The sequence below is a fragment of the Ammospiza nelsoni genome, chromosome 6 (genome assembly GCF_027579445.1).
Source record: "Ammospiza nelsoni isolate bAmmNel1 chromosome 6, bAmmNel1.pri, whole genome shotgun sequence".
Lineage (NCBI taxonomy): Eukaryota > Metazoa > Chordata > Aves > Passeriformes > Passerellidae > Ammospiza > Ammospiza nelsoni.
In genome coordinates, this window is record NC_080638.1 from 53,752,102 (window position 1) to 53,772,397 (window position 20,296).

At 40.2% G+C, this 20,296-nt stretch overlaps 1 protein-coding gene across 1 annotated transcript in view; it reads left to right on the forward strand.

The window, feature by feature from the left end:
- Positions 1 to 19,259, forward strand: part of DYNC1H1 (dynein cytoplasmic 1 heavy chain 1) — a 44,415-nt gene extending 25,156 nt beyond the window's left edge. The window contains exons 40-78 of the mRNA XM_059475353.1: positions 98 to 219; positions 564 to 729; positions 966 to 1,129; positions 1,392 to 1,521; positions 2,296 to 2,429; positions 2,687 to 2,801; positions 2,923 to 3,084; positions 3,161 to 3,375; positions 3,462 to 3,666; positions 3,798 to 3,971; positions 4,072 to 4,191; positions 4,313 to 4,433; positions 4,676 to 4,871; positions 5,503 to 5,620; positions 6,577 to 6,792; positions 7,338 to 7,550; positions 7,740 to 7,867; positions 8,288 to 8,441; positions 9,185 to 9,331; positions 9,415 to 9,565; positions 9,752 to 10,005; positions 10,156 to 10,290; positions 10,385 to 10,479; positions 10,572 to 10,746; positions 11,571 to 11,646; positions 12,630 to 12,790; positions 13,010 to 13,121; positions 13,204 to 13,264; positions 13,611 to 13,734; positions 14,065 to 14,178; positions 14,460 to 14,630; positions 14,777 to 14,994; positions 15,187 to 15,290; positions 15,666 to 15,877; positions 16,332 to 16,485; positions 17,284 to 17,426; positions 17,817 to 17,985; positions 18,344 to 18,471; positions 18,880 to 19,259. Of these exons, the coding sequence (XP_059331336.1) occupies positions 98 to 219; positions 564 to 729; positions 966 to 1,129; positions 1,392 to 1,521; positions 2,296 to 2,429; positions 2,687 to 2,801; positions 2,923 to 3,084; positions 3,161 to 3,375; positions 3,462 to 3,666; positions 3,798 to 3,971; positions 4,072 to 4,191; positions 4,313 to 4,433; positions 4,676 to 4,871; positions 5,503 to 5,620; positions 6,577 to 6,792; positions 7,338 to 7,550; positions 7,740 to 7,867; positions 8,288 to 8,441; positions 9,185 to 9,331; positions 9,415 to 9,565; positions 9,752 to 10,005; positions 10,156 to 10,290; positions 10,385 to 10,479; positions 10,572 to 10,746; positions 11,571 to 11,646; positions 12,630 to 12,790; positions 13,010 to 13,121; positions 13,204 to 13,264; positions 13,611 to 13,734; positions 14,065 to 14,178; positions 14,460 to 14,630; positions 14,777 to 14,994; positions 15,187 to 15,290; positions 15,666 to 15,877; positions 16,332 to 16,485; positions 17,284 to 17,426; positions 17,817 to 17,985; positions 18,344 to 18,471; positions 18,880 to 19,008 (5,886 nt within the window). The 3' untranslated portion in view covers positions 19,009 to 19,259. The remainder of the gene's footprint in view (positions 1 to 97; positions 220 to 563; positions 730 to 965; positions 1,130 to 1,391; positions 1,522 to 2,295; positions 2,430 to 2,686; positions 2,802 to 2,922; positions 3,085 to 3,160; positions 3,376 to 3,461; positions 3,667 to 3,797; positions 3,972 to 4,071; positions 4,192 to 4,312; positions 4,434 to 4,675; positions 4,872 to 5,502; positions 5,621 to 6,576; positions 6,793 to 7,337; positions 7,551 to 7,739; positions 7,868 to 8,287; positions 8,442 to 9,184; positions 9,332 to 9,414; positions 9,566 to 9,751; positions 10,006 to 10,155; positions 10,291 to 10,384; positions 10,480 to 10,571; positions 10,747 to 11,570; positions 11,647 to 12,629; positions 12,791 to 13,009; positions 13,122 to 13,203; positions 13,265 to 13,610; positions 13,735 to 14,064; positions 14,179 to 14,459; positions 14,631 to 14,776; positions 14,995 to 15,186; positions 15,291 to 15,665; positions 15,878 to 16,331; positions 16,486 to 17,283; positions 17,427 to 17,816; positions 17,986 to 18,343; positions 18,472 to 18,879) is intronic.
- Positions 19,260 to 20,296: the final 1,037 nt, after the last annotated feature.

A 20,296-nucleotide genomic window follows, 5' to 3' on the forward strand; every position in this document is an offset into this window, starting at 1 on the left:
GTTTGTATTTCTTTGTAATCAGCTGTATCAGAACAGCTACTTATAGGGAAATAAAATGTTCCACTGATTTGATTTTATTTTTATGTTTTTGTTTCAGATGGTAGAACATGGAGGATTCTACCGTACATCTGACCAGACATGGGTGAAACTAGAGAGAATTCAGTTTGTTGGTGCATGTAATCCACCTACTGATCCTGGAAGAAAACCTCTATCACATAGGTAATGGGTCTAGTAAATTCTAGATAACAATTGGAGTCAAAATGTAAGCATTGATTATGTAATCTGTTCTTAATACACTTGTTTAACAACAGTTGTGCTGAAATTTTGTTCCTTGGTTTGGCACTACCTGCTGCTTGGTTTTTACTGTGAAAGCCCAGCAGTGAACTCAGTATTAGGCTGTTGAATCACCTGTCTGAAACACTTGAGAAAGGGAGCAATCAAACCAGCTACAGCTGCTGATGATGGTTTTGAATCAAACAGTTATTTAATTTTGGCAAAAGATAACTAAGAGAATACAGATAGTAATTTGACTTTCTGTACTGTGAAATATGCTAATCTTTCAGATTTTTACGACATGTTCCTGTGGTTTATGTGGACTATCCTGGGCCAGCTTCACTTACTCAGATCTATGGAACATTCAACCGTGCAATGCTGAGGCTGATCCCATCACTCCGCACATATGCGGAGCCTCTCACTGCTGCCATGGTAGAGTTCTACACAATGTCTCAGGTAACTTGTTAAGGGCAACTCCAAACTCCAGTTAGAATGCTTTCTTCTATGCTTCATTTAACATGTGTTGTTAGCCTTTCTCATGGATAGTATGTGTACAAGAACTCAACTAATTACTTGAGTTCTGGCAAAAATGACTGAATTATGCTGTCAGAGTAATGTCTTGTAATGCAAAGTCCTGTAAAAAATATGTTGCAACTTTGAGATAAAGTAACTAATTAAATTTAAACTTTTAGGAGAGATTCACTCAGGACACACAGCCACACTACATCTACTCACCTCGTGAAATGACTCGGTGGGTGAGAGGTATATTTGAGGCATTAAGACCACTGGAAACCTTACCAGTTGAAGGCCTCATCAGGATTTGGGCCCACGAAGCCTTACGTCTCTTCCAGGACAGGTAAAAAATTCATGAGCTGGGGAAACAAAACCATAAAAAGTTGCCTACTCCTTGCCAGCTTTCATTAGAACATCAGCCTAAAGTGTGTTTTATATAAAAGCTGGAATACCAGTGAGAATATTTCATTTCACTGCAGCTTGACTCTCTTAGGAGTCATATCTGCACAAAGCAAAAATATACTTCAGCCATAGTGCTGCCATGTGGTGTGATTATGTCCTCCCATTGCAGAGGACTGTACTCACTGACTTAATTCTTTATCCAGACTTGTGGAAGATGAGGAGAGACGCTGGACTGATGAGAACATTGACATGGTTGCTCTGAAACACTTCCCCAACATTGACAAAGAAAAGGCTATGAGCAGACCTATCTTGTATAGCAACTGGCTGTCAAAGGCAAGTCAAAGTTTAAGAAAAAATAAACCCTGAAATTAAATAGGTTAGATGCAATTGAGTGATGCAACTCTTATTAAAGTGATAGTTGGTGCCCATCATGCTGTTGAATTAATTTCCAAGAAGTTTTTACTGTGATTATCTGAAGTGAACTCTGCCACAAATTTCATAGCTTTTATGCCAGGGATGCTATGGTAAGAGCCACCATGAAATGTAAAGGCAGTATTAAATAATATTTCTGCAGAATATTGTGACACTACCAGGTGACAGTTATTCCTTATGGAATATCTTGGATTAGGCAGTGACCCTTGAGCAATTCTGATATTACACATTTTCTGGTGACCTGTTTCTTATAATCTGAAATTAATCGTCTGGGTAACCTGTTCAAATCCTGGTGAGTTTAGGTAAAAGTCTACCTAGCTTTTAGGTAGGTAGTGATACAAGTAAGTGACTAGGAAAGGCTGTTTAAAATAAACTTGGGAAGGGATTTAGTCTTTAGTGCTACTTCCCAGTCTCTTTGGTAACTGGCAGCACAGGCTCAGTCTGTGGTAGGTTCAGTAGTTCCAGTGTTTAAACCCCATGCTGATACCTGTAGCACTCCAGGCAGTGGACATGTTCCTGTGCAAGTTAAATGAGTACAATGTTCTTAAGCTTTTGTAGAGGATTATTACTTCAAGTATTCTAGTAGTTCTGCTTTGGTGTACTCATAAATTTACCCCTAAGCAAATTCCCTTAGTCTTAACTTCCATACTGTATTGACTGTATTGGTTCTTGTAGGATTATATTCCAGTGGATCAAGAAGAATTGAGAGACTATGTGAAAGCTAGGCTTAAAGTCTTTTATGAAGAAGAACTTGATGTCCCACTTGTCCTGTTCAATGAAGTCTTGGATCATGTGTTAAGAATTGACCGGTAAGTTCAGACTTCCATTGCTGCTCATATAAGCAGTACATAGAGTTACTCCAAACCAGAATAGCCTCAGAACAGAGTAGGAATGGAGCATGGTCTCATTGATGTCTATAAAAAATATACTGCCAGCCTCTAGATAGCGGGATCCTGACTAGAATGGTGTGTCGGTTTTGGTACTAACTTGTAGCTTAGATGTTCTAGGAAATGCTTCAGTAAGTTGCTAACACTTATCAATCACACTTGGTTTTGTTCTTTTTCAGAATCTTCCGTCAGCCACAGGGTCACTTGCTGCTAATTGGAGTCAGTGGAGCAGGGAAAACAACCCTGTCAAGATTTGTTGCCTGGATGAACGGTTTGAGTGTCTACCAAATCAAGGTTGGTGTGCTAAGTTTACTTCTAAAATCTTGTAAATCAAAACTCCCACTTACATATTGACCCCTAAAATCCCATTAAAAGCTAAACCAAAATGTTGATGACCCATGTAAACTCTTACCAGGTTCACAGAAAATACACAGGTGAAGATTTTGATGAAGACCTCAGGACAGTATTGAGACGCTCTGGCTGCAAAAATGAAAAAATAGCTTTTATTATGGATGAGTCAAATGTCTTGGATTCTGGATTCCTGGAGAGAATGAACACTCTCCTAGCCAATGGAGAGGTAAGAATATTTTAAATAAATATTTTTGCACCTTTTTGCAACCATAAGCTACAACAAAACTTACCCTTTGAATTAGGTTCCTGGTCTCTTTGAAGGAGATGAATATGCTACCCTCATGACTCAGTGTAAAGAAGGAGCACAGAAAGAAGGTTTAATGTTAGATTCACATGAGGAACTCTACAAATGGTTCACCAGCCAAGTTATTCGCAATCTCCATGTAGTGTTCACTATGAATCCATCTTCTGAGGGCCTGAAGGACAGGGCAGCTACCTCTCCTGCTCTCTTCAACAGGTAATTGCTGCATATTCCAATATATTTTACAGGTACCATTAAAACACTGCTTTTTGGGAAGTCTTCACAAATCCTTTGTATTTCAGATGTGTCTTGAACTGGTTTGGAGACTGGTCAACTGAAGCACTGTACCAAGTTGGCAAAGAGTTCACAAGCAAAATGGATCTTGAGAAACCAAATTACATTGTGCCTGATTACATGCCAGTTGTGTATGATAAGCTGCCACAACCACCATCGCACAGGGAAGCCATTGTTAATAGCTGTGTGTTTGTTCATCAGACTCTTCATCAGGTATGTTATTACACTGCTTAACTTACACTTACCTCTAGGCCGTCATTCACCAGATTCCTAAAAACTATGATCCTTGGCATGCAGATAAATTTTAAACCAGTGCATACTCTAGAACACTTTGTTCCCCCAAGGCTAACGCTCGGCTGGCAAAACGAGGAGGCAGAACCATGGCAATCACACCACGCCACTACCTGGACTTCATCAACCATTATGCCAACTTGTTCAATGAGAAACGAAGTGAACTGGAGGAACAGCAAATGCATCTGAATGTTGGTCTCAGAAAAATCAAGGAAACAGTTGATCAGGTATGTATTCTTAAAACTTTCCCCTCTGTAAAGCTGAAGTGAGTAAATAGATCTCAATGGTCAATATGAATTCTCTTTTCTATTTTGCAATCAATCTTAGGTGGAGGAATTGCGGCGTGACCTAAGAATAAAGAGTCAGGAGCTGGAAGTGAAAAATGCTGCAGCCAATGACAAGTTGAAAAAGATGGTGAAGGACCAGCAGGAAGCTGAGAAGAAAAAGGTAAAAATTTTTGTTAAATCTCTGTACATAGGAACTATTTTATTTACAAAACAGAGCCTACAGTCCAAGTACTGGAAGAAGTTCAGCTAAAAAGCAGTATTTTTGTGAAATTTCCTTACAGGTTATGAGCCAGGAGATTCAGGAACAGCTGCACAAGCAGCAGGAAGTTATTGCAGACAAGCAGATGAGCGTGAAAGAAGATCTTGACAAGGTGGAGCCTGCTGTCATTGAAGCTCAGAATGGTATGTTAGCACCCCAAGAGATCGCACTGTGGTCTTGGATCTAAAACTGGTCTATGGGAATGTGTTTTCTTGTGATCTGGGTTGATCCTGTCCAAAAAAACTGTAGGCATCTGCTTCTCTAATAACATCATACTCATTTTTAGAATCTTGAAGCATTTTTAGAAATCCAGGGTATTCTGCTGGGCTTTGCTAACTGTTTGTTTTCTTCCCAATCAACTGTTCATCTCTGTGGCACTGGTTAGCTGTGAAGTCAATAAAGAAGCAGCACCTGGTAGAGGTGCGTTCCATGGCCAATCCCCCTGCAGCAGTGAAGCTGGCCCTGGAGTCCATCTGCCTGCTCTTAGGTGAAAGCACCACTGACTGGAAACAAATACGTTCCATCATCATGAGGGAGAACTTCATTCCAACCATTGTTAACTTCTCTGCTGAGGAAATCAGGTGAGGTGCAACTGTGAGATATTTATGTGAACAAACCATTTACAAAGAACAGGGGGTCTTAACTGGACTTTGCTCTGTGTAATTGCTTTGGTAGCACTTGACTTCTTTTGACACCAGCTTATTGCACATGGTGAACATGCAGGTGGTACAGGAAATAGACTGCTGAAGCTAAGGTGTATCATGAAAACTGGGGCAAAGCAGCTGCTTGTTGTGTGACTTAATGGCATGATTGCAAAGCAGTGTGTTGGTGTCCAAAGCCACAGTCAGTTGAAAGTGGTTTTGCAGCAGTAGCAGACCAGGCTGCTGATGGCTTTATTCAGCTTAGGAGGTCAGCTTCCTAGCCGGCTCTAACTGTGAGCAGAAGGTCAGACTAGAGACATCTAAATTCCCTTCCAGCTCCAGAGTTGAGCAGTTTGTGAATGACTAATCTCAAAGTATTGATAAAATTTTTTTATCGCCTTTAAGCTGTAATTTCTGAAACAACATGTTGAACATTCCAGCCTACTACTCAGCAAAAGTGACAGGAAATGTTTCTTGGCAGCTGTGGAAGGCAGGCTAGACAAAGGGATACTGAGCACCTGTATGCTGACATAGTGTATTCATGCTGTGTGTATAAATTTTTCCCTTGCAGTGATGCCATCCGGGAGAAGATGAAGAAAAACTACCTGTCAAATCCAAGTTACAACTATGAAATTGTAAACAGAGCATCACTGGCCTGTGGACCTATGGTGAAATGGGCAATTGCACAGGTAAAGTCAGCTTGAGGAAGCAAAGGCAAGGTGAAAAGAGTGAGCCAGAAGGCACATGGCAATGTCTAAAGGCTCTGAATTTGCCTTTATTCAGCTGAGTATTACAAGCTATTTTGCTTCAAAGAAATGGGGTAGATGGTTTAGATGAATGCTAATGGAATATATATATAGTGCCATGCCAGAGAATTATTGGCCAGTTGTGATACAGCCTCTGCACTGAAAAACTTTAGGTTTACAGTGAGCACTGGTGGATACTTTCTATATGTGATATCATTCTGCAGGACAAGGCAGTTGTCCAGTGGAAAATGCAATGCAGTCCTCGTAATGAGACTGCATTTGTCTTGCCTCAGAGTAGGACACACTCAAGGCAGACTTTTACGTTTCCTAAAGGAATAGGCTTTGGGAATCTTGCCCCCAGAGTGAGGTACCCAAGAATGGTTTTACTTGCCTGTTGGTGTTCCAATAGAGCAAATTTCTTGGCTCATTAAAACTGTGCCTGCTTGGAATGGCCTTGATCTGGAGAGAATCTATTTAGCTTGAATCTTGCCAACAGGCCCTGTCCTAATTGTTCTGTGGCTTAGCTTTACTCATTTCACTGCTTGCTGAGAAGGGCAGATTAGCACAGTACTGGCATGGACACCCCATTGAATATTTATGTAAAACAATGCTGTGCACTTCTCAATGGGGTCTGAACCTTTTGAATGACTTTGTATAAATCTACAGAGCAGTACAAGGATCTTGCAAAAAGCAATTACTTATGTTTCTGTGCTTAGTTTAAACTAGAGTCCTAGGGACTGATAAACAGTACTAAGCTTCTCTTAAGTAGTTACTAATTCTTACACAGGTCAGAAGTACATAAATTTGAAAAGATGCAGTTGATAGTATATACCTGAATGCTGTGGTTCCTGTTAACCTGTCATTTTAGAAAGTGTAAAGGTTCTATTTTCCATTTGCAGCTGAACTATGCTGACATGTTGAAGAGAGTGGAACCTCTACGCAATGAGCTGCAGAAGCTGGAGGATGATGCCAAAGACAACCAGCAGAAAGCAAATGAGGTGGAGCAGATGATTCGTGACCTTGAGGCCAGTATTGCCCGTTACAAAGAAGAATATGCAGTTCTGATTTCGGAGGCTCAAGCTATTAAGGCAGACTTGGCTGCTGTTGAAGCAAAAGTAAGACTTCATATACTAATAATTTTTCATTCTTTGATCTTTGACAGTCTGAAATTGAATCATTCTTTGAATTTGAGAGTGGTTGCTTCCCCTGTGCAGGGCATTTGAGCTGTTTCATATCTGGGTGTTATGAGGCTTTTCAAGAAACCTGTCTGGAGTTAGAGAAATACCAACTCATGTTGCTGCTTGATTAACAAGACAGTTCTCATAAGGTTTTAAATATATAGAAAGCCTTTGAAAACAGACGTGGATGTAGTGGGATTGTAATGTCTTAACTGGACTTGAAGGAGTGGAGTATGGATTTCTCTATGTACTTGATCTCATCATTAGTATGTTACTACTCTGCTAGTACTTAGCACTTCTAAGTTCCTCAGGGTAACAGTTAGAATCAACATAATAAATTAGCACTGAAGAGCCCCAAATTTATCTCATTCTGAGCTTTTAAATTTAACTTGGGCCTTGAGTCTGAATTTAAGTGTTCTGAGAGACTTGTAATATAAGAACATTTCATCATCTGAAGAATCTACCTTCACACTTATTTCTAGGTAAACCGTAGCACAGCTCTTCTGAAGAGTCTTTCTGCTGAACGTGAAAGATGGGAGAAGACAAGTGAAACTTTCAAAAACCAGATGTCCACTATTGCAGGAGACTGTTTACTTTCAGGAGCTTTTATTGCCTATGCTGGCTACTTTGATCAGCAGATGCGTCAGAATCTGTTCACTACATGGTCTCACCATTTGCAGCAGGCAAATATCCAGGTAAAGATACAGTCATGATAATTAACCGTGAATTGATTTACTGCAGGAGTTAAACTTTAGGATTGCTAGATAAAGAATGGAGCTGTTGGAAAGTTGTTGCAGCTTTGTAGAGCGGCATTTGCTTAAAATGTCTTCACCAGCTGGTTGGAGAATTTCAAGTTAAACATTAACTTTGTTTGCTTCCTGCAGTTCCGCACAGACATCGCAAGGACCGAGTACCTTTCCAACGCCGATGAGCGGCTGCGCTGGCAGGCGAGCTCCCTGCCTGCAGATGACCTGTGCACCGAGAATGCCATCATGCTCAAACGCTTCAACAGGTACCTCATTCTTAGATGTGAAGTTCTTAAGCAACATTCTCACAGCAGGCAGGGTTTGCACCTATTGAATCACAGTAGCTCCTGCAAAGTACAGTTTCCCTGGGGTGTGAAGCTCTATGTTCTTAAAAATTTCTCAACCGTGTGTAAACATAAAAACTCTCATTCAACTTTGCTTGCCTTTTTTGCTTAGCTGTTAAAATAAGTTGGCTTGAACTATTTTGATGTTTGAGCTATTTTGTTGCCCAAATACAAACTTATCTTTCAAAACTGAAATGAATCATTGAACCTGCCTCAGTTTAGTGAAGGAATAAACAAGGTTTTAGAGGTGAGACTAATAATGCAATGTAAATTCATAAAACTGCTTAGACACTGTCTGCAGTCAAAACCTAACTAATGAAAGTGCTTTATTATTAACTTAAGGTATCCGTTGATCATTGATCCCTCTGGGCAAGCTACAGAATTTATCATGAATGAATATAAAGACCGTAAGATAACTCGCACAAGCTTCTTGGATGATGCTTTCAGAAAGAACTTGGAAAGTGCCTTGAGATTTGGTAACCCACTTCTTGTTCAGGTTAGTGGCATGACTGTGTAGAAGCTATTTAAATTCTTGAATTCTGTCCTACGTATTAGAAAAGTTTTCAATTGTTCTCTTGCATGTTACTAAAATGCAAGCAACTTTATTTTCAATTTACAACTTAACAAGTAAACTAGTGATACATGTGGTGCTAGTCCTGAGAAGAATTAGTGAGCTACAAGATCAAAAGAAGGTATTTCCTTTTCCACCATTTCAAGATGAAATTCTTTTTTTTCGAAATGATCTTTCCATACTGTAAAATGACTTACAACCTGTCTATCTCTTCCTTTGTTTTGATGTGCTTTCTCTAGTCATAGATAATGGCAACTAATAGTTAGTTGTCTAGTATTAAATCTACTCTGAATATCAGGGAGAAATTTCAGTAATATGAAGAAATAGGCAGCTGTAGGAATAATTGTCTTTCACTTGAAATTGGTATGTTTTTCACTTCTAGTATGGAAATGGAAAAGATCAGTAACTGTTGCTTGTGCTGTTCAGAATAGGCCTTACCTGCAGTAGAGCTAACAAAATTACAGCCACTAATAATACTTCCCTTCTGTACCTGTGTAGCTCAACTACACATCTAAAGTGCAGATACCTTCTGAATGTGATCCCTATTCCAAACCAATTGTTTGGAACTGCCAATTGTTTGCTTACCAGAATTTTGAGCACCTGTTGGATTGGGAATTTTAACTTGAGACATTTGCAAACAACAGTCTTTTAAACATCTGTCTTTCTAGGATGTGGAGAGCTATGATCCAGTTCTGAATCCTGTTCTGAATCGTGAAGTCCGAAGAACTGGAGGCAGAGTTCTGATTACTCTGGGAGACCAAGATATTGATTTGTCACCGTCCTTCGTTATCTTCCTTTCCACCAGAGATCCAACAGTAAGTAAAATCAAAAGCAGTCCTGTTTGTAGAAATGGCATGTGAAGAGAGCTGAGATAACTTTTCCATGTTTCCTGTGACAGGTTGAATTCCCACCAGACCTCTGCTCTCGTGTTACGTTTGTGAACTTCACCGTAACTCGCAGCAGCTTGCAGAGCCAGTGTCTGAATGAAGTCCTGAAAGCTGAAAGACCAGATGTTGATGAAAAACGCTCTGACCTCCTCAAGCTTCAGGGTATGTTTGCCAAAATTAACTTCCTCCTCTTCTAAAATACGGTGGGTTTACTCTAAGACCACGCAGTGCTCTTATCTTCATACTCTTTTTCTCAGGATGCCCAATGGCAAAGTACACACATTTCACATAATTCTTTGACATATCTGTACAATATGTATGTATGACTTTTTTTTCCTTCTAATTAAGGTGAATTTCAGCTGCGCCTACGTCAGTTGGAAAAATCTCTACTCCAGGCACTTAATGAAGTGAAGGGACGTATCCTGGATGATGACACCATCATTACTACACTTGAGAACCTGAAGAGGGAAGCAGCAGAGGTCACCAGAAAAGTAGAAGAGACTGATATTGTCATGCAGGAAGTAGAAACTGTTTCCCAGCAGTACTTGCCTCTTTCTACAGCTTGCAGCAGTATCTACTTTACCATGGAGTCACTGAAACAGGTAGGTTGAGTTCTTCCTCTCAGGAGCTTTGAGTGTTTACTGGTTAAAGCTAAACAGGCATTGCCCAATATTGCAGTTTGCTAGGCATACTCTGTTGGTTATCAAACAGCAAGATTGTGGAGAGAAAAAATAAACTGTCTTCTCTTTCAGATACATTTCCTGTACCAATACTCCCTCCAGTTTTTCTTGGACATCTATCACAATGTCTTGTATGAGAATCCAAATCTGAAGGGAATTACAGACCATACTCATCGTCTCTCAATCATCACAAAGGATCTCTTTCAGGTTCCATTTTTTAATTAATAAATGTAATTTTTTAATAATTTTTGAAGGGTCAGAGTTCAAAGCTTCTTACACTACTACTGTGTTTTGTTCCTAGGTGGCCTTCAACCGAGTGGCACGTGGCATGCTGCACCAGGACCACATAACATTTGCCATGTTGTTGGCCCGGATCAAACTGAAAGGCACCATTGGGTAAAAGTTTGTTTCCTTGCTTCACTTTAGTTGAAAAAGGGAGGGCTGTCTTGAAGGCATCTAGCTGAAGTCTTCTTTTCCCTTAACATTAGGGAGCCTACATACGATGCAGAATTCCAGCACTTCTTGAGAGGGAAGGAGATTGTACTAAACACAGCATCTCTCCCCAAAATCAATGGTTTGACTGTAGAGCAGACAGAGGCAATGATGAGGCTGAGCTGCCTTCCTGCATTTAAGGACCTTGTTTCGAAAGTTCAAGCTGATGAGGTAAGTGGTGCCTGGGGTCTCTCTCTCCACTGCACTATTGGTAAGCTTTTCAGGTGTCTGCTTGAAAAGCTTCATGCTTAAAAGCAAACTCTCCTGCTGTGGAAAGGGAAGTCCTAAAGATTAGCTAGTTGTAGTTGTAGAAATGAATGTTTTTACTTCCCTCATAACCCAGCTGTGAAACTTGTAAAGACCAGCACTGTTCATCATTCAGAAACACTTTCACCATGCCTCTGGCATTGTGGTTGACCAGCTTTGCTTCCCATGGTAGCAGAAAGTGACACTGCATGTATTTTGCTGCATCACTATTGTGTGATAATTATGCAGTAGAGGGGAACAGCTTCAGCCACAAATAACTTCATTATGGTGGGCTCTTGGACATGCCTAAGTGGGATCAATTTGGATAGTACTCAGCTGCTGAACACTGCACCTTCTCATGACTGAAGTCTTCAAAGAGTAATACATCTTTGTCTTGACTGTGAAACTGTATGTCATAAAATACATCCATATCTTAAATAGTACCTGTTTGGTTTGCCTTGCCTAATTTTTATATTAGAAGTTGAATTCTCCTTACTTCATCTAATTTTTCTCAAACTGTTCAGCCTGGGGTAAAATAACTTACAGCTTGGCCTGGGACTTGATAGAGATCTGTAGAATCAGGTGTGCTGGAGGCTATCAGTGAAATGAGGCATATCAGTGAAAGGATTTGGCACATCTAAGGGTAGGATAATAGGCAAAGTGTAATTGGAGTTTTACATACACTTGCTGTATGTTTCTGATATTTTGAAAGTCAGCTTCAGGTTTTTTGCATTTTTTTTTCAATACAGCAATTCTGCATTTGGCTGGACAGCAGTTCCCCAGAGCAGACTGTACCATACCTCTGGACTGAGGAAAAACCTGCAAGTAAGTGAATGTGCACTGTTGTCCATATCAGTCCTACTGTACTGATCTAAGTAGTTACTATGATTTTAAAAGCAATTCTAAAATAGAATTTAATTTTGGACTATAATGGTTGAGAAAATCATAAGGTTGGGATTGTATAAGAACCTCAAGTCTAGTGGGTTTGGTTCTGGGTTGTTTTGGGGGTTTTTGGGAGGTTTGTTTGTTTTCACTGGATTTTTTTAAACCAAACTGTTGTAAGCAGTAGTTACTACACTTGGTTGCTGCACCTTAACCTGTGATCTGGTCTTCCACTGAGGATGAAACATAATTGATTGCATAATAGTTTGGATTAACCTTAGTCATTGCCAATCTGGAGATGTCTCAATACTGTAAAAAGCTCCAAGACACAGATCTTCTGAGGACAGGGCTGATCTAGTAGACCTGCAGTTGTACCTAAGCATGAAGTTACCTCTTGCTACATTAGTTGTCAGTGCTAATTTTTCAAGAGTGAGAACTTGAGGGTAACTGTTGCCCTTCAGTTCCTCCCCTGTCTGAAAGGTAACTTCAGCAAGTGTTGCTGTCTTTGATCATTCCATGCTCATTCCTGTCACTTTATAAATGAAGGATTCTAAGCTCTTCTTTACTAGCTGCTTATTGAAGCTGCTGGAGCATTAACTGAAGCAGCTCTAGGTTATCTACCCTATCCATGCTAGTCAAGCATTTTGTGAGTGAAAGGATGTGAAAAGATCTGTTGTCCCTGGAAATTAAAATCACTCATGTCAATAATTTTAGCCTGTAGATTTTGAAAACCAGCTGAAGCTGCTAATTGTTTTTTCAGTCGTCGAATTGAAAACAGAATATAAGCATTTAATTAAAAAGTTGCATCAGATCTTCCAAAAGGATAATTAACTTTCTAAATATGTAGTCTTCAGAACAAGATGGGGAGAGATTGAATGGAGAATTGAAGAGAGGAGGGTGCATCTAATCCTGTCTCCTGTTTCCAGCTCCCATTGGACAGGCCATCCATCGCTTGCTTCTGATCCAGGCCTTCCGTCCAGATCGTTTGTTGGCCATGGCACATACCTTTGTTTCCACAAATCTTGGAGAGTCTTTCATGTCCATTATGGAGCAGCCTTTGGATCTGACACACATTGTGGATACAGAGGTAAACTGCTTGGATTTGAAATGCTTAGGGCCACCTTGCATGAATTCCACATGAACATTTCTTCCACTTTCTCTTCCCTGATATGAGTGGATTATTTTTTTAAAGGAAAACTAACAGTAACGTAATAGTTTTAGTTGTACAGAGGGAAGAAACACTAAGCTTACTGCACTCTCATATTTATCTAGTGATTCATATCCTTTTCAATTTCTTGGAGCACAGGTGAAACCAAATACCCCTGTGCTGATGTGTTCAGTGCCTGGTTATGATGCCAGTGGTCATGTTGAAGACCTCGCAGCTGAGCAGAATACACAGATTACTTCTATTGCTATTGGTAAGAGCATACCTTGTTTCAACATCTAAGCATTAATGAAATTGTTAGCAGTAAGAGATTTAGCAACCCTTCTGTCTTTCAGGTTCTGCCGAAGGGTTTAACCAAGCAGATAAAGCAATAAACACAGCAGTGAAATCTGGAAGGTAAGTTCTAGCTAGAATGCTGCCTGGTGGAAAGGTAAAAGGGGGAAGTTTATTGGTTAAAGAGATAAAACTGTGAGTAAAACAAAAGAGTAGGCCTATCTTTTGAATTTAAGTTTGTAATAGTAAGCACATCAGTTTAAATATTTTCAGGAGAAGTAGGTTGTACATGTAAAACAAGAAAATTAACTCATTTACAGTACATAGTAACTGGTTCTATGTAGAAGGCAAGTTTAAGAGGGAGGGAAATCTGTAGCTTTGATACATTCTGTTGCTCTTTGTGATGATCACAGGCAAGATCCATAAGCTGTTCACTAAAAAGCACTTATTCTGTTTCAAAAATTCACAGATGGGTAATGCTGAAGAACGTTCACCTGGCTCCTGGCTGGCTCATGCAGCTAGAAAAGAAACTGCATTCCCTGCAACCCCATGCATGCTTCAGGCTCTTCCTTACCATGGAGATTAATCCAAAGGTAATAGTGATTTAAAATTTGGTTATCTTGCTGGGTAACTGGCTTGCAGAGCTAAGAGTGCTCCCCAGGGAAGGTTCTCTCATGACTGCCTTCTGCAGTAAAGAAGAAGGAAAATACACACCTGTCAGGGCAGTTATTATCCTTGCTTTCTGATGACTGAACTGTAGCTGTAAACTTGATACTGTTCCTTTTGCTGATTCCCCTAACCTCCAAAAGAAAGGCAGTACTTCTAGTGCTCACCATGAGGTTTTGAAGCTAATGCAAACTCTGCTGGGATTTAATTTAATGAAGGCTAAAGCAGCTGGATTTGAGCTTATTGATCTTCTCTAGGTGCCAGTGAATTTGTTACGTGCTGGCCGGATCTTTGTGTTTGAGCCTCCTCCTGGTGTAAAGGCAAACATGCTGAGGACCTTCAGCAGCATTCCAGTTTCTAGGATGTGCAAGGTGAGGCTGTGGTTTGTCTTGATGAAACTAATTGAAGAACATGTTTGTTGAAATCTTACCTTAGATGATAAAACCTGAGATATTAAGATGTACTTGAAGTGTTTTTTCTCTCCTCACCCAAGCAAAGTAGTGGTTGCTTTTCCTGTTGGTAGAATGTATTCAGTTTCAGTGGTGATCTAGCATTAAATCTGATACTTTCTAGTCTTTTAGGCTTTGGTTTTGTCAGTTCACTTGAGTAACAGTTGTTTGGTTTTGTGTTGGTTTTTTCTCCCCACTTCTAGTCTCCAAATGAGCGTGCCCGTTTGTATTTCCTCCTTGCCTGGTTCCATGCCATCATCCAAGAGCGCCTGCGCTACGCTCCCTTGGGCTGGTCCAAGAAGTACGAGTTTGGAGAGTCTGACCTGAGGTCTGCCTGTGACACAGTGGATACCTGGCTGGATGATACAGCAAAGGCAAGTAGTGTTGTGTGCTTAGGCACAGATGACAAATTACTTTGGATCTTCACTGAAACAGTCTGTTCTGGAAAAATTAAGGAAGTTAAATGAGTAGGCACAAAAAACCTGTTGGCGATTCAACAATTGTTTCCTGCTAATTATAGGGTCGCCAGAACATTTCCCCTGATAAGATCCCCTGGTCTGCACTGAAGACACTGATGGCCCAGTCTATCTATGGAGGGCGTATCGATAACGAATTTGATCAGCGTCTGTTAAACACGTTCTTGGAACGTCTGTTCACCACCCTAAGTTTTGACAGTGAATTCAAACTGGCTTGCAAGGTTGATGGACACAAAGATATTCAGATGCCAGATGGAATCAGGTATCATTTTTTTCTTATCCTGATCTCTTATGTAAAACTTTTTTTTAATTAAAAAACTGCACATAAAGGTGAAAAACACCAAGCACAGAACCTGTATTTCTGTGCTGTGTGAACATCTGTCTCAGGCAAAGCATTACCTTGGCATTCTAGCAGAGAAAACCCTTTAATGGATATTAAAACTCTGCATTGCAGGCGTGAAGAGTTTGTCCAGTGGGTTGAGATGCTCCCAGATACACAAACACCATCATGGCTGGGCCTGCCAAATAATGCAGAGAAAGTTCTTCTCACCACACAAGGTAAATCCAGAACTTAGCAGTGTCTTCCATAGAGTACCAAGCCACCATATTAACTAAAAAGCAGAAGAGAAATACAAGTTTTGGTAAAAAGTCAATAGCTTACTTCTTCTCCCTCAACATAATTGGTTTTTGAGTAATCCAAACCTGACCAGGAGCCTGTGAATCAAAAAAAGCCAGTTCCATTTAGTCTTCCAGATGGCAAGCTCTTGTCTTGATTCTGGAAAGCTTTATTGTAAGCTTGTGGAGCCACCTACAGCTGGGCAGTTCTGAGTCTTAGGTCTAGACTAGGAATAATGGAAAGTCCTGGTTCTTACCTATAGGTTAGGTTGTAACCTTGATGCCACTGCTTCTCTAACAGAAAATCTTCTGTTTTAGGCATAGATATGATCAGTAAAATGCTGAAGATGCAGATGCTGGAGGATGAGGATGATCTGGCTTATGCAGAAACTGAGAAGAAGACAAGAACTGATTCTACATCAGATGGACGCCCAGCCTGGATGAGAACACTGCATACCACAGCCTCTAACTGGCTTCACCTTATCCCACAAACTCTAAACCATCTGAAGCGGACTGTGGAAAACATTAAAGTAAGAACTATGTTTTATTTCATGGGGGCATAGAAAAAGCACAAGTTCAGGTGCATTGGGATTTGGAACTACCAACTACACTGCTGAGGGGTCAATGGAACCTGTGTCAATGCTGATTTCGAGTGCCATAATCATGTAATGACCTGCTAGGTTTCTTGAAATCCTCCTAAAACCTGGTTTGTGGCTTTTGGGTAGCATTTGAAGAAATGGAATGGCAAACAGTCTAGCCAGGCAGTCTGCATTAATTGTTCAACTGTGACTTCTACTTTCTTCCTTGTCCAAGGGAGAGGAGATTGTTGGTTGTCAAACAACTTCTGTAATCACTTTGTGCACCACAGTGCTTGTAGTCAGAGTGTTACTTCTTCATCCACTCAGAATTTGGGGGTTGTTTTTCATAGCAGTTTTCCAGCAAGACCTTTGATCTGCATCTTACTTTGAATGTTTTGACCATCAGGATCCTCTGTTCCGGTTCTTTGAGAGAGAGGTGAAAATGGGAGCTAAGCTGCTCCAGGATGTTCGCCAGGACCTGGCAGACGTGGTTCAAGTGTGTGAAGGGAAAAAGAAACAAACCAACTATTTGCGTACACTGATAAATGAGCTGGTGAAAGGTATGGCAGTTCTAACCAGCACCTCCAGGGCTCTCTTTGCTGCTTGCACTCTGTAAGAGGCTGCTGTGGTCAGCAGCTTAAAAAAACCAAAAATGGTAGAAAAATGTGGATAGATTTTGTCATTTGACACAAGTAATACTTAAATTTGAGCATTAAATTCCCATTGGCTTGATATGAGATTCCAAGCTGAGGTTGATAATAGCCTAATAATTAGGTGATGATAATAATAATAGTCCAGCTTTTATATATTAGGCTTTTTTGTACAATTTATATTAGCAGCTTAATTTCTAGGCTGAAATCTTAGTATGTTCTCCCAGTTTCTGACTTGTGACAGAACAAAGCTATTTATACCACCATATAAGCAGTATTGATCCTATAAAATATTCAAGCTCTCAGAATTTCTATTTAAAGATTCTATATGTGGAATTTTCACAGTCATGCTGTATGTTGTAATACATGGTGATTTGAACAAAAGCATTTTCTGAAACACAGATACTCAACCTCTTCAGCTTTTTCTAAAGAACTTAAACATTCATGCAGAGCTGAAGATTAGGTCTTGCAGTAAAAAGCTGTGTGTAACTGCAGCTGCTCTTGAGGGGTATCTGTAAGTGGGTGGCATTTTAAATACAAAGCAGACCTAGAGGCCATTTGCTCTGTAATCTTTGAAAGTGTTTTCACTTACTGAAGGGCCTTTTAAAATAGAGGCTGATATTCCAGTCCAGGTCTTCAAAGTTTTAATATAGTGTGTAATTTCAACCTGTATATGAACAAAACTTAATTCTAGTCACATCTTTGTAGGTATTTTGCCTCGTAGCTGGTCTCATTACACGGTGCCAGCTGGTATGACTGTTATCCAGTGGGTGTCTGACTTCAGTGAGCGCATTAAACAGCTCCAGAATATTTCCCAGGCAGCTGCATCTGGTGGAGCAAAAGAACTGAAGGTACTTTGTGCTGACTTCTCAGGGTTATTGGTGGAGCTGTGTACCTGCTTTCTGGAGTATTCACATCAGGACTTCTAAATAGCCCCTCAGTCAATAAACTTGAGTCAGTGTTCTCTGAAATGTCTGTAAATACTGCTGAGCATCTCCTGATCACAGCGTGATGAGGCTTAGCAGGGTAACTGTGCACAGAGATCAGAGGGAGCATTGGTATTGTGGGACAGTGGGAGACAAACCTTGGAGCAAAAAGCATCTTAGCAATTACACTGTGTTCCAGTAGTAGCAGGAACATTTAAATGTAAAGAGATTGCTTATAAATAGATTTATAATAGTCATTAATTAAGACTGCAGCTGAAATACTTTTTTCCCCCTATATTTTTTCTTCTTAAATAGAACATCCATGTGTGCCTGGGTGGCCTGTTTGTACCAGAGGCATATATTACTGCTACAAGACAATATGTTGCCCAGGCAAACAGTTGGTCCCTTGAAGAGCTCTGTCTTGAGGTCAATGTTACAACTACCCAGAACGCAGTCCTGGATGCCTGCAGCTTTGGAGTCACAGGTAAACTGAGCTGAAGGAAGGGACCTTCCTCTGAAATGTTGTCAGAAGCTTCTGTATTAAATGGGCTGTGTCAAATGAAAAAGATGCTATTGTTGAAAAAGTTATTACACACTTTCTGAAAGTATTTTCAAATTAGTTTGATATTAGTTATTAGGGAAGTACTTCCAATGCTAATAAATCTCAAGACTGGGGCCAGTATATATTGAAGTGGTATTGCATAGTGTATCACCTACAACCTTTTCATTTTGCATTATGAAATACTTCTCATTTAGTGGACTTAGCCCTTAAATGATACAGAAGGAGACAGCCTTTGGATGTATGAAAGCTCTTATACTCTAAACTGCATTGCAATTTGCAGGCCTGAAGCTCCAGGGAGCTACGTGCAGTAACAACAAGCTGTCACTTTCAAATGCTATTTCAACTGTCCTGCCCATTACACAGCTCCGCTGGATCAAGCAGACAAACGCTGATAAAAAAGCAAATGTTGTAAGTATTGATGGAAACATTTAGATATCCCTAGCAATTCTTTCCTAAGGCTTTATGGATACTTGTACCAGGCACAACAAATCAAATTGGTGTTCTCTAATTACTCTTCTTGTCAGCTGGCATCTGATTTCAGGGCTAGCAGCAAACAGACCTAGTGCTCACTGTGTTTTTTCTTTGTAGACAGATAAAAAGGAGAGACATCTAAAAATGCTGTTCAAGACAAAACTCAAATTTATATCTATAGCAGCATCTGTGAATTTATTAAGTCTTGGGGTTTTTCCTCATATTTTGAGTACTGAGCTATCTGAGACTGAATTGCCATCTCATTGGTATCATATAGTGTTAGAGAAACCTGTGACACTCTTCAGCTGTCTTACAGAACTCTCCTATGTTCTTGTTTTTCCCCAGGTTACTTTACCAGTTTATCTGAACTTCACTCGTGCTGATCTGATTTTCACTGTTGACTTTGAAATTGCCACCAAGGAAGATCCCCGCAGCTTCTACGAGCGTGGTGTTGCAGTTCTCTGCACTGAGTGAACAAATCTATTTTCACTGGTTAATGCTGTAGTAAGTGTCAGTCTTCTATGTAGTGCTCACCTGTACTTTTGTAATCAGGGTAGGTTAGCAGATGGATTTGTGTCAAGTTGGCTGGAAAGGTGACGGTGCAGTGGGAAGCTGATAAGCCAGAGAGATTTCTTTGAAGGAAGATTGAATGAGGTTTTTAGAGGGTTATTGGTAGATGTGATATTTGATGGATTATGTTATATTAAATAAAATATATAGCAAAACTTTTGAGCATGTATTTCTGTTGATCTAATTCTTAGTGATGATTTCTGTCTGGAAAACCTATACCCATGACCTTTTCAGAGAATAACTATGAATTGCTCTTCAAGCTAACCTGCAGTAACAGGAACCTTGGAGTGTAAGTCTATAGTGCAGTAATACACAAAACCTGACATTTGCTGTGACAGTTCAGGCCATTGCATTAATTAATTGCAATGGACTGGGTCTGACTTGAAGTAACCTGCTACAATGCATTGAGAAGCTGGAGCATCCTGAGCTAAACTTTCTTGTCCTATTGACCACAGAGCTTCCTCTTTCTCAATTTGCTTTTATGGTGAAATATGTCCCCAGATTTATGTCTCAGTAACCCAAGAGGAGGCTATTAATTGCTTACACAAGGAGTTACAATATTATTTGAGACTCTCACATGTGACCAACCATTACTAAAGCAGGAAAGCTGAAAGTTCCTGCTATTTGCTTGCGTTGCTGTAATGGTTTGGGCATTTGCTTGCTTTTTCTGATGCTGAATTTGTTGGCTCAGCATTTCTACCTTTCTGACCATCCTCTCAGCACAGCTGTCCTCTCTGACAGTGGCTGAAGTCAAGTGTTCAAAGGTGTGTATGAAGAATGTGGGTACACAGCTTTCTAATCTGAAAACAGAAATCTTGGGAGCTCCTTCCTCCCCAGTTGCTCCTATGAAAGCAGTGACTTTGATCAGCTCCAGTATTTTTCTGTGATAAGGGTTCCATAGTACAAGCCTGGACTGGGAAGAAAAATTGCTATCTTAGCCTGCCTCACATACTTGTTTTGGTCAGAGCTTGCTGTTTACTGAAACAGAATTCTGCTGTCGGCCCTCTCCATACTGTTTTGCAAAATTAATCCCTGAGATTAAACTGTCCTGGTTTTGTTACTTTACAAAGTGTGAATCCCAGACCAGTGAATCATGTGCAGTTTAATAATCTTTGTGCAGTTCTTACCCAGTTGTGAGGAACAGAGATGAGAACTACATGCATCATGATCCAAGATAATAATGCCTTTGCTT